Genomic DNA, 13,306 nt, shown 5'->3' with positions numbered 1-13,306 from the left:
TTTGAATTCTTTCTAGCATCGGGAAAAACACGACAGGGGATACATTGTTGCAAACCAGGCAATAGGTGCAGGGAAGTAGCTGTTTCCCATCCTCATCTTTCCCCCGCTCCTTTGATCAGCTCCCTAGACTGGCTCACCAGAGCCTGAGCGCTTGAAGCCCCGGCCCCACCTGGGAGAAGGGGGGCTTATTATTAAGGTCTCCCCATGGCCATCTCCTTCAGCACTCAATTCCTGAACTGACCCTTTTTACTGGGATATTAATGCTAACCCATTTCCTGTGGAAGCAGACACTGTATAAATGAGTTGCTAGCATTATTCACAATAGCCAAAAGGTAGAAACAACCCAAGTGTTCCTCCACAGATAAAGGGATAAACAAAATGTGCCATATACATACAATGAAATATCATTCAACCTTAAAAAGGAAGAAAATTCTGACACATGCTACAACCTATGCTAAGTGAAATAAGCCAGTCCCAAAAGGAAAATACTGTATGATTCCACTTACATGCAGTACCAGAGTAATAAAACTCACGGACAGACAGTAGAATGGTGCTTATCAGGGGCTGGGAGACGGGGAGTTGTTCAATGGGTACAGAGTTTCTGTTTGGGGAGATGAAAAGCTGATGAAGATGGATAGTGGTGATGGTTACACAACACCGTGAACATACTTAATGCCATTGAACTGTACACTTAAATATGGTTAAAAATGGTAAGCTTTGTTATGTACACTTCACCACAATTTAAAAAACATAAATAAATGCGTTCTTAGTCAAAAGTTTTTGGGTGGGGAGGAGGAAATTTTTAAACCCACTCAGAATATTCCCCCAACATATCCAAAAATAATGAGAAAGACAGTTATGATACAGTTTACATCCTTCCACTTACTCAAACATAACAAACGCTAGAATGTAAGCTCCACGTGGGCAGGGACTTTTATCAGTTTTTTTCTTTTTTTAACTGACTGACTGACTCACTCACCCACTCTCTCCAGCTGTCAGTTTTGTTTCCTGCCGACACAGCATGCATTGGGGCTGGAGCAGCACCTGGCACAGAGCAGGTGCTCAACCAGTGTTTGTTGGCCGTGAATTTGTTGAATGAATACTAAGTGTCTACTACGTGCAAGGGATTTTATTAGGAGCTGTGAGGACCGAAAGGATGTATGGGGCATGGCAGCCGTGCTTAGGAGTTCACAACCCAGCAGGGAGGACCAGGATGCATCCAGAAACAACTAACACACAAGACACTTCACAAGTGCTCCGTGAGCACCATAAATAATGCAACAAAGAACGTTTTTCTCACTTTGAATCAGGCTATGGAATAAGCAAAAGTTACATATATACTTTAGTCAGTAAATCTTAGTCCTTTCTTATTTAAAATTTTGTTTTATACAGAGAGAAAACTTTAAATATGCTTTCATATAATTGTACTTTAACAGGAGATAAATTTTGTTTTAGAAGTGTTCTGTACTGAAAGAAATATTGGCCCTTTTAGAAACTTTTTTAAAGTTTTAAATGATCTCATCTGAAAGATAGTCTGTTTCAGACAGAGTCATCTGGTATCTAACAGGGTCTGTGGCGGCTGCTAACGAAACAATGGATTTCTCAGGACATCCATAGACAGAGAGAGAGAGAGAGAGAGAGACAGAGAGAGAGAGAGAGAGAAAGAGAGAGAGAGAGAGAGAGAGAGAGACACGTGCTGGTGAAATGCTGAGAGCGCTTCTGATAACAAAAGGTGTCCCAGTGCCTCATGACTCATGAAGATGCCACATGGCTATGTCATGAACTGCTCTGTTCCAGCTGCCCCATCAAGGAAGGTACAGGACTGCTAGAACACAGAAGGGCTGTTCTCTTCTCTCTTGCTTCCGCCTCCTCTGGGACATGCATCCCGCTTTGGGCTGAAGCAGGGAGAGATCAGGGAAGCCCCCATGTTGCCAGAAGGGCCTCGAAAACCAATAGACTGTCTGACTGGTTGTAAGTAGACAATGAAGTCCTTGCTAGAGATAAACACAAGAGCAGGGGTTTGGGATGGCAATTGGTTTAAAGTTCCAAAACATGGAAGTCAAAGACTTTTGATTTCAAGTAAAAGATTCAGAGCATTTTGAAAGAAAGAAACATATTACTCAAGAGTGGGGTAAACCTAGGTTAATATTAAGTAGCAAGCAATAAAACTGAGGATGGATGAGACTTCTAACAGACTATAATCGGTCATGTATTTTAAAAGTTCCTTTGAAGAATTATGTACTTCATCTTTATATTAACAGTTTTAGTAAGATTTTGTTGCTGCTGTTTTATTTTTGTATACTTGTCACTGGCTTGGAGCCCAAGTAATGCCATTCCTACTTCACAAATGAGAACCAGGACACAGAGAAGTTAAATGACTCGCCCAGGGTCACAAAGCTAGTAAGTGGCAAGGCTACAATCTGCACCAAAGTATCCTGGAACTAGAGACTATGCCCTTAACCATTACATCAATGGTTACCAAGCTTTATTTTTAACTAAAGGCACTTGAGAAACAGCTGGTACATGAAGGGTGCTCTAACTTCCCTTTTCTTCCTGAAAGCAGGAAATGAAACTTCCATGTAAAAGATGGGATTTCTTCCCTATACTAGAAGGGAAGAAACATTCATATCACCAGAGATGGGGAGTCTAGGCCAAGAGAAATCTGTACAAACCTTGTTAAACTAACCCTCATCTTCCCAGTTACTTCTCCATGACTGCCACTCTTTGTCCAACCTGCTATATGAGTACTTAGGCCTAGTCACATCTTGGGGTCTTCCATTTTTCTCATGATGGCTTCCATGTACGTGTAAATAAAATTCATATGCATTTCTCCTGTTCATCTGTTTTAAATCAGTTTAATTAGGCCCAGCTGGAGATCCTAAGAGGGCAGAGCAGAAATTTTGCCTCCCCTATAGTACCAAATTGGTCAATGAAGAATGACCAGCACTGTAGGGCTGGAACTGAGCAAAAGGAAATTGAATCGACCAGAGACAGGTAAGGAAGCATATCTCAGCCCTTGGGCATATGTTACCTCTTGGTCTGCAAAGAGCCAGAAGATGTGTTTTTAACAAGAGCTGCTTCAGAGCACAGACTGGTACCTGCCTCTGTGATGGGTGTTGATCAAGTTTCAGGTCAGAGCATGATGGATGGAGTTCTGCTTCTTGAGACTATAAAGGAGGGGCTGTGGCCTTTTGAGGACGGGCATTGAAAACCTTGTCTGGGATCAGAAGGGTAGCCAAGGCTGGAGAGGGATGGCTAAGAGGAGGGCTACAGGACCACAGCAATTATTAGGACAAAGGCCCAGATATTCCAGCCTGCTAGCTTCACTGTGTCCACCTGGCCTGTGACAACACAGGTGGAAGAGGGCCCAGTGATTTGCTCTCCACCTGGACTCCTCGGCAGCCTTCCTTCATAGATAAGGGGAGTGCATGTTTGAGCTTGAAGCTTGTTGCAAGCATTACCTTGGGTATCTTTCTCTTCTTCCTGCCGTTCTGTGGGTCTCCAAGGTTAAAGAACGTGTCATCAGGGCTGCTGGGAGTGGAGGGGGGACTGATTTTGGAAGGGGACCCAGTTCCATCCCGACTCAGCTTCCTAGTGTCCAGCAGTTTGAAGTTCCTCCTCTCTGAATTTTGCCGGAAAAAAGCAGGTTTGGACAATGACTGCTGTGAGGGGAAGGGAGAAAAGAAGAATAAATAAATACAGAGGGAACTGACCAGGAGACAACTGGTGGTGCCAGTGACGAAGACCATGAAATTGAGAAGGGGAGCTGGTCTAAGTTCCCAGGGTACACAGAGTTTGTTTATGCTAATAAGTGCTCAATAAACACTTATCATCCAATTATGGAAAATTTGTGTGATAAAGGATGTACACCTAATCCAGTTTCTCTTTTTAGATAAGTGGGATGTTACTTAGCTCAATCCCTAGACTTTATAGATGAGGCTTTTTGATAATCCAAGACACATATACTAGGAGTTATACAACCTATATCTAGCTTTAACTTTCCCACTGGTTCACTGAGTGTCTCCTATACAAGGAATTTGGCTTCTCAGCCTCAGTATCTTATTTCTAAAATAAGCCTCTTTAAAGTCAAAAGGCAAACAGAAAGCTTGCTAAAAAAATTTACAACTCATAACACAGGAAAGAACTTCTTTTCCTAATATATACCACAAATTAATGAGAAAAAGACTAACAACTCACAAGAAAAATAGGCAAAAGATAATAATAGAAAGTTTATGGATAAGGAAATACAGTGATGCTTAGATATACAAAAAATTCTTTCCATCAAAAGGGAAAAGAAAATCAAAACTCTGATAAAGAAATATTTTTCATTCAAAGATAGGAAAACTTGATAACTGAATCCATTGACAAAAGTGAGGGGAAAAAGTCACTTCACACTGTCATACAAGGTTGGTAGACATATAAACTGGCACAGTTCTAGGAGTAGCTAACAAAATTACAGTGCATATATCTTTTGACTCAGCAATTCCACCTCTAGGAATTCACCCTGCTGATATAATCATATTTGTGCAATGTTATATTGTACAAGTAGAGTTATATTTGCAAAGTATATTGCACATTGTGACATGGTTTGTGATCACAAACTACTGGAAATGGACTAAATGTCCATCAGTAGAGGCTGGTCAAATAAGTTACGATACATCCATACAGTGGAATACTATGCAACTGTGAAAAAATGTATATTAAACACAAAAAGCAAGGTGTAGAATAGTTGGTATAGTATGCTGGAGAGAGTGTGTGTGTGTGTGTGTGTGTGTGTTTTAAGGAGCTATTCTGCTGGCATATGCATAGAATAGTTCTGAAAGAACACACAAAAAACTAATTAATATTGGTTGCTCTGGAGAAGAGAAACGGGGATGGGGCAAGAGGAAGACTTTTCACTGTATATCTTTTGCACTCCTTAAATTTTGAAATGTATGAATGTATTAACTATTCATTAAAATAAGAAATATTAATAAAATAAAGTAAAAGAACCACTTTGACTCCGTGTTTACTTGCGGTATTTCCAGGATTCACATTTTATGATACTATATAATTGCAAAGTTTCTTTTTTAAACTAATGAATGAACTAAATGAGGTAAAGGTATATAGAGCACCTAGCAGAGTATCTGATAGTCAATAGCCTTCAACATGTTATCTCACTTTCTTCCTCTTACAACATTGATGTTTTTCATACTTTAATGTGCTAACTGCATTTTTCTTCAGTATATTGTTTACATTCTTGCCTTTCTTTTTTTTTTGACATGGGGATCTTGCTGTGCTGCCTAGGCTGGAGAGCAGTAGTGCAATCATAGCTCATTGCAGCCTCGAACTCCTGGGCTCAAGTGATCCTCCTGCCTCAGCCTCCCTAGTAGTTAGGACTACAGGCGCATGCCACCAAGCCTGGCTAATTTATTTAAAAATATATTTTGTAGAGATAGGGTCTCACCATGGTGCTCAGCTGGTCTCAAACTCCTGCCCTCAAGCGATCCACCAGGCTTGGCCTCCCAAAGTGCTGGGACTGCAGGCATGAGCCACCATGCCTGGCCCACTCTTGCCTATTTATCTTTTAGGATTCTAATGTTTTTCTTATTATTTTGGATGAGCTCTATACAGAACAGATATTAACTACTGGTCAGTTTTGCTGCAAGTGTGCTTTGCCTGTGTGGTTTATTTGTACTTTGGTTATGTGGAATTTTTCACATAACTTTTTATATGAAGATCTGTTAATCTTTTCCTTTGTGATGCATTTAATTTTTTCTTTCTTTGCCTAGAAAATCTATCTCCTTTTAGAGGTTTAATAAATATTCAATGCCATTTTCTTCTGGATTTTTTTGGTTTGTTTTGAACACACGTTATTCATTAATCCATCAGTAACTTATTTTGTGGTATGTTCATCAAAATTATTTTTTCCAGGCTGGGCGAGGTGGCTCACACTTGTAATCCTAGCACTCTGGGAGGCTGAGGCGGGTGGATCGTTTGAGGTCAGGAGTTCGAGACTAGCCTGAGCAAGAGTGAGACCCCCGTCTCTGCTAAAAATAGAAAAATTAGCTGGGCATGGTGAAGTACACCTATAGTCCCAGCTACTCAGGAGGCTGAGGCAGGAGGATCATTCGAGCTCAGGAGTTTGAGGTTGCTGTGAGCTAGGCTGATGCCACTGCACTCTAGGCAGGGTGACAGAGTGAGACTCTGTCTTAAAAAAAAAAAAATTGATGACATGAGGAAATACTCATGATAAATATTTAAAAAGCATCAAAATCGCATATAGAATATGATAAAAAATCTTTTTCTTAATGTCTACACACATACACACAAGCACATATATACACACAGTGTGCATAAGAAAATATGAAAAAAAAAAAACCCCAAAAAACCAAAGTGTTAACAGTGGTCATCTCTGGGTATTGGGATTACATGTAATTTGTAAAAAGACCTTTAAAACACATACACATAAATACACATATGCATGATACCAATCTGTTATAGAAAAATTAGAAAACAGAGGTGAGCATAAAGAAAAATAAAATTCCCCAATTCGTAATCGTGGATGAGTTTTATATTCTTCATTACACTTTTCAGCATTTAAAAAACTTTTATGATGAGAATGTTTTATTTTCAGGAAAAAGAAAGGTTATTTTAAAAAAGAACACATATCAAAAAGTGTAATTCTATCTATTTAGCAGACACACATAAACAACACTCATTATGTTGCAGGCACTAGTCTAAGTGGTCTATGAGCATTAATTTGATTAATCTCCATAAGACCCTTGAGAGGGCTAGACTATTATTATTACTCCCATTCACCAATGAAGAAACTGAGGCATGTATTGTAAATGAGCTCATTTGCCCCAGCCACACAGCCAGCAGTGGCACAGGCAGGTTTTGCACGGAGGCTGTCAGGCTCCAGAACCTACACACTTGACCAGACACTGCCTCCTGTAGACACAGCTAAGTGACACATGATCTGCTGGTGTGAGACTGTGGGTGGGCCATACAGGCAGCCAGAGAATGCTAGTCAGAATAGATTTTCCCTTTAGGTGTCAAATCATAAAAAAGTGTTTCTCATATTAGCCCAGATTTCCTTAACTATAAAAATTAGTTCTGCTACATTGCCTGTGCGTTATGAGGTAAAGAAATTGGGTGCAGGGGTGGGGGGGGACATGCAGCAAGAAAAGCAAATGGTCCCTTTTCAGGAGCTTGCATTTCATGTTCACAAGCAGCAGCATCTGCCCCCAGTGGCACATCTGATCCTTTCTGAAAGCCTGACACTCCCCTATATACTGGGACTAGGCATGATCTAATGAAACGAACATCCCAAATATGGCTGAGGACATTTCCATGGCTGGGACAGGACTTTGACACAGAGGGACTGCTTCAGCAAATTCTAGAGTCCCAGATGCAGCCCAGATGCTGCAGATGCTCAATGAATATTTGATGAGCTAAATGGAGGAAGTGGTTAAGTCTGAACCTATCCCCCAGAATAGGGGCACAAATCAGACACCCAGATGTGGGCGAGCAGAATAATGAACATGGACACGACATTCTACTGATGACCTGCAAAGGCCCCAGACAGACTGCAAGTGCCAGTGGCAATCAGACACGTGTGCCGGACAACTGGATTGTCTTTCTTCAGGACAGCTACCTGGACTTCAAGTTCTTGTTGACATTCTCACCTATTGGGCTTAGCTGCTTCAGTGGCAGAGGCTCTAGGTTTTCTCTAGCCTGCCAGGGACAGGAAGAGAGGGGTTGTTAAGCCTTTACTCTCTGGTATGAGGGAGGAGAGCACTGCTCTGAATGCAGAGCTGCTTTGGGCAGATGTTTTTCATTGTTCCCCAGAGGTTTGCATAAAGCGGGGAGCCAGGCAGGATGGGAAGGGGGCAGACTGGGTGTGACAGATGTCTTTCTTCTTCTAAGTCAGGCTTATCCACTATGGGAAATGAAGGATTTCCTACATGTTGAAGATATCCATATTCCAGTGAAAACACAAACAACACATTTCCAAGGCAAAGAGAAACCGTTTGCTAATTATTGGTCATCATGGATTATTCATGATGATGCTCTTCTTCACATGAGGAGAGACACGGCAGTTAATAGGTTTGGGCAAGTGCTGTAGTAATTGATTTGGGATAGGTCGTACCTTCAACTCTTCAGGAAGCTTCCCTTTGGGACCGTCAAGCACAGGGGGCAGGCCTCGGGTACAGATGCCCCCACCTGCCAGCAAATGCAGGCTCTGGGGGGCTCAGACAGGAAAATGGTGCTTTTCTTAGGCCAGAAAAAGATCCTTCCCATGAGATTTAAACTGACATTTGCAACAGGGATTTGACCTTCCTTTATTTACCACAATTTTTTCAAAAACTAAATATTGTAGAACAACTACATTCGGCCTTACAGGAGACACAAAGAAACAGAATATATACTTTCTGACCTTGAGGAATTTATAATCTAGTTGGGGAGACACTTTTAAAATATATTACAAAACTTATATCACAACTCAGATCATCAGTGTAAGAGATGTCATAAATGCAGCATACAATTTGGTGTGAAATGAAGGTAGAAATGGCCTAGAACAGGGTCAGCAAATTATGGCCTGTGGGCCACATCTGGTCCACCATTTGTTTTTGTACAGGCCATGAGTTAAGAATAATTTTCACATTTTGAATAGCTGAAAAACAAATAATATTTCACGACAAGTGAAAATTATATAATATCCAAATATCAGTGTCCATTAAGAAAAGTTTTATTGGAACATAGCCATACTCACTCATTTGTTTACATATTGTCTATGGCTGCTTCACACTATAATGGCCGTGCTGAGTAGTTACAATAGAGACCATGTGGCCCACAAAGCCTAAAATATTTACTCCCTGGCTCTTTAGAGAAAGTTTGCCAATCCCAGGCCCGTAACATCAGAGGGGCAGTTGTAGGCTCTCGCTGGAGGGGAACATTTACATGTAGGAAGTGCGGGGGGATTAGGAAACAATGTATGCCCAGGGATCAGTTATGAAGGATATTTAATGCTGGGCTAAAGAACAAGAACTCAGCCCTGTAGGCAATGGGTTGAAATCATTATCATGTACATGAATACAGTTACAATGCTATCGATGTGGACACCGTACAAACTCCAGAAAGTTCAAAAGGATATATATATATATATATTTTTTTTGAGATAGAGTCTCACTCTTGCCTGGGCTAGAGTGCAATGGCATCATCATAGCTCACTGCAACCTCAAACGCTTGGCTCAAGGGATGCTCCTGCCTCAGTCTTCTGAGTAGCTGGGACTGTAGGTACACGCCACCATGCCTGGCTAATTTTTCTATTTTTTGCAGAGACAGGTCACTCTTGCTCAGGCTGGTCTCGATCTTCTGACCTCTAGCAATCCTCCCACCTCAGCCTCCTAAAGTGCTAGGATTACAGGTGTGAGCTACCATTCCTGGCCCAAAAGGATATTCTGTAAAAAGAAAGTCTTCTACTCTGACCTCAGGGTACTCAGACAACTCCACTGAGGTCCCCAGTTATTCATTCTTAGGTATCCTTACAGAGATATTCTTGTACATATACAAACGTGGGTTTACATATATTTTTTTTTCATTAAAAATCCCATAAATGGTAGCATACTATACAAACACTGTTCTACACCATGCCTTTCAGTCTTGTATCTTAGAGAGTTTGTTCTATGTCAGGACATTCTTCTTAACAGTTGTATAGTGTGAGTGTGGATATACCACCCTTTATTTACCCAGCTTGAGGAGATTCTGAGCCAAAAACTCAAATGGTATCTTAGGAAACTTTGCTGAGCAGAGAGGTTCCAGGAGAACCAGAGGCAGGGAGACCAGGCAGGTAGCAGATGTACAAATGCAGGAGCCTGGCTGGGAGGGTGGCCTGGAATTCCAGTGCAAGTTGGGACTCCAGAGTACTCAAGTCCACTGTGCCCCCTTGTTCTGCCACTGCTCCCCTGGGGACTCATACCTTGGTGGGTGTGTCAGGGATTGAAGAGGTGGGAGAACCAGGAAAGGTCAAGACGCACTTCTTCCCCAGGCAGCGACCATGTAACTCGATGTCCTCATAAGGGTTTTCCTTCACTGGTGGATCTGTGGTCGAAGACAATAGGTCAGGAATGTGAGAATACTGTGGAAGTTTTCCTTTTCAGAACATTGAGGCTAACATCTTGGCCTCTCCTGCATTAGTCCTTGTGGGGATGTCTGTTGTTTTGCTATCTATTCACCCTTCCTCTTGGCAACAGACTCTGATTTCATATAGTTAACTCCCCATCTCCCCATTAGTCTCCATATGAGATTAACTCCATTCTCAGTTTCAGGGCTTTAGCCAGTCTGAGTACCCCAAATCCCTCCCTCAGTGACCAGTACAGGGAAAGGCTCTTATCTTAAGCCTAAGGCAATCACTGCATGGTATTCCTGGACTCCAAAGGTGAACAAGGGACCTAAGCTGGTCTGCTTAGGGGGAATCTCAAGATTTTTGCTGGGACTTGCACAGCCTCCCCCCACTTCCCCCCCTGTGCAATCTGTGGAAGGTACAGATTCCAGGGAGCTGATGACACTATCGTGGGATTCATGGGAAGCCTACTGAGAATGGAGCTAACCTGAGATAAGAAACAGAGGAAGGAAGAGCCAGCTCTGGTCATACGAGCCAACAAACTCCCTTTGTTGTTTCAGGTGGGTTTTCTGTTCCTTGTAACTGAAAGCGTCCTATTAGGCAGTCACTGCTGAGACCAGTCCAGATCTCATACCCATCTTAGGTTTGGGAAGCCTGCTGCTTCGGCAGGAACCCAACCTGGACACTGCAGTTCAAATAATCTATGGTTCAGTTCAAATAGCTCAGCTAAGCATATGCCCTTTCCTGAGTCTTTTATTTCCTCCCTGCATGGGTTTTTTCTGCTATTGATGACTGCATGCGGGCATATCTGTGTATAACCGCACTCCCTCTCGCCTGCACACACGTGTGGGTTTCTCCCTCTTTTTTTTTGAGACAGAGTCTTGCTCTGTTGCCCTGGCTAAAGTGCAGTTACATCATCATAGCTCACAGCAATCTCAAATTCCTGGGCTCAAGTGATCCTCCTGCCTCAGCCTCCTGAGTAGCCGGCACCACACCTGGTTAATTTTTTCTATTTTTAGTAGGGACAGGGTTGCTCAGGCTGGTCTTGAACTCCTGAGCTCAAGCGATCCTCCCGCCTCAGCCTCCCAGAGTGTTGGGATTATAGGTGTGAGCCAAACCTGGCCAGTTTCTCCCTCTTATCAGCTTGTTTTTTCCCCCACCCCCTACCCCACCATAAGCAGACACCAGTGTGAGCTCACACTTCACTGAAACCATGATCTTCCCCAAAGATGTTTTTACTTTTTAAAATTTTTTGGAGACAGGATCTCGCTCTGTCTCCCCAGCTTGAGTGCAGTGGCATCATCATAGTTCACTGCACTCTCACATTCCTGGGGTCAAGTGATCCTCCTGCCTCAGACTTCTGAGTAGCTGGGACTACAGCTACTTTTTTCCTATTTTTTGTAAAGATGGGGTCTCCCTCTAGCTCAGGTTGGTCTCGAACTCCTGACCTCAAGTGATCCTCCTGCCTCGGCCTCCCAGAGTGCTGGGTTTGCAGGTGTGAGCCACTGTGCCAAGCCCCCCAGAAGATTGTTGAACTCACCAAACAAACTCTGTGAATCTGAGTCCCACTTTGGAATCTGAAAGGATTCTTTAGAACTAGGCCAAAGTTACTTTTTAACAACAGACATTCATTTAGTCTGTATTTTGATGCCCTGTTAGTGCCACACTCCTACAGTTACTGAAAGAGTATGCTTGCTGGTCTGTATGTTTTCTTTCCCTACAATCCACTGAGCATCTGTTATAAACCAGGTACTTGACATACTATTCTGTCCAGTCCTTTTTTTTTGAGACAGAGTCTCACTTTGTTGTTCTGAGTAGAGTGCTGTGTCGTTATCACAGCTCACAGCAACCTCAAACTTCTGGACTCAAGTGATCCTCTTGCCTCAGCCTCCCAAGTAACTGGGACTACTGGCATATACCATGACGCCTGGCTAAATTTTCTATTTTTAGTAGAGATAAGGTCTCACTCTTGCTCAGGCTGGTCTCAAATTCCTGAGCTCAAGCGATCCTCCTGCCTTGGCCTCCCAGAATGCTAGGATTACAGGCGTGAGCCACCATGCCTGGCCGGTTCTATCCAGTCCTTAAGCAACCCTGCAGGGTAGCTATCATCATTCTCATTATAAAGATGAGAGAATTGAAGTTCAGAGAAGTTAAGCCACCAACTCAGTGTCATACAGCTAATAAACAGCAGAGGCAAGATTCGATTCTGGATCTCGAGACTCCAGGCACCACATTTCTTGCTGTGCCACGCCATCTCCTTGGCTGCTCAGCACCAGCCCTTCTTCCCCTCCAGCCCCATGTTCTTTCCCTTATCCTGTGAGGTTCACTCTTGTGCTCTGTCACTCATTTGAGTACACACTGGTCTTCGAGTGTTTGGGTGTATGTGTGTTTTAAGCAGCCAGCCCTATTCCCTTGCCTCCTTTCTCACAGACAGACGCAGACCCACAAACAGACATTTTTTTTTTTTTTTTTTGAGACAGAGTCTCACTCTGTTGCCCGGGCTAGAGTGAGTGCCGTGGCGTCAGCCTAGCTCACGGCAACCTCAAACTCCTGGGCTTAACCGATCCTACTGCCTCAGCCTCCCGAGTAGCTGGGACTACAGACATGCGCCACCATGCCCGGCTAATTTTTTTTTCTATATATATTCTTAGTTGGCCAGATAATTTGTTTCTATTTATAGTAGAGACGGGGTCTCGCTCTTGCTCAGGCTGGTCTGGAACTCCTGACCTTGAGCAATCCACCTGCCTCAGCCTCCCAGAGTGCTAGGATTACAGGCGTGAGCCACCGCGCCTGGCCGACAAACAGACATTTTGACCTCTTACCTAGAATGTCTTCATAGACGTTCTCCTCCGATAAAGTGCGTGTGAGTCCCAACTTAGTCTGCGCATACCAGTCCACCCTGCTGTTCTCAGAGGAAGACTGCAGTAAGTCTTCAAACTCATAAGACTTTCTGGGTTGTGCACGAAAAAACAAAGAAATCGAATCAAATTAGGCTGCTCCGAGAATACATAACAAAAAAATGTGTTGTTCTTAGAAAAACTTCTATTACTGAAATCAACTCTACTTTTTGTAAAAGGTATGAAATCCATGAATAAGAGACATGGCCTTTACTTACAAGAATGTTCATGCTATTACATTAAGTGAAAATAGTAAAGTATACATAAAAAACACAATCCCAACTTTGTAAACATATAGATA

General features: G+C 42.7%; 1 protein-coding gene across 2 annotated transcripts in view; it reads right to left on the bottom strand.

Annotated features, from left to right (window-relative positions):
* Positions 1-13,306, bottom strand: part of DENND2A (DENN domain containing 2A) — a 90,278-nt gene that overhangs the window by 32,187 nt on the left and 44,785 nt on the right. For both annotated transcript variants that reach the window (XR_006738302.1, XM_045565270.1), the window contains exons 4-6: positions 12,931-13,058; positions 9,965-10,086; positions 3,462-3,662 (exon numbers count right to left, since the gene is read on the bottom strand). Coding sequence is in view for 1 of the 2 variants with exons in the window: in XM_045565270.1 (XP_045421226.1) it covers positions 3,462-3,662; positions 9,965-10,086; positions 12,931-13,058 (451 nt within the window). In the remaining variant the exon portion in view is untranslated. The remainder of the gene's footprint in view (positions 1-3,461; positions 3,663-9,964; positions 10,087-12,930; positions 13,059-13,306) is intronic.

The sequence above is a fragment of the Lemur catta genome, chromosome 11 (assembly GCF_020740605.2).
Source record: "Lemur catta isolate mLemCat1 chromosome 11, mLemCat1.pri, whole genome shotgun sequence".
In the NCBI taxonomy this organism is placed as follows: domain Eukaryota; kingdom Metazoa; phylum Chordata; class Mammalia; order Primates; family Lemuridae; genus Lemur; species Lemur catta.
This window is presented reverse-complemented; position numbering and strand designations above follow the sequence as displayed.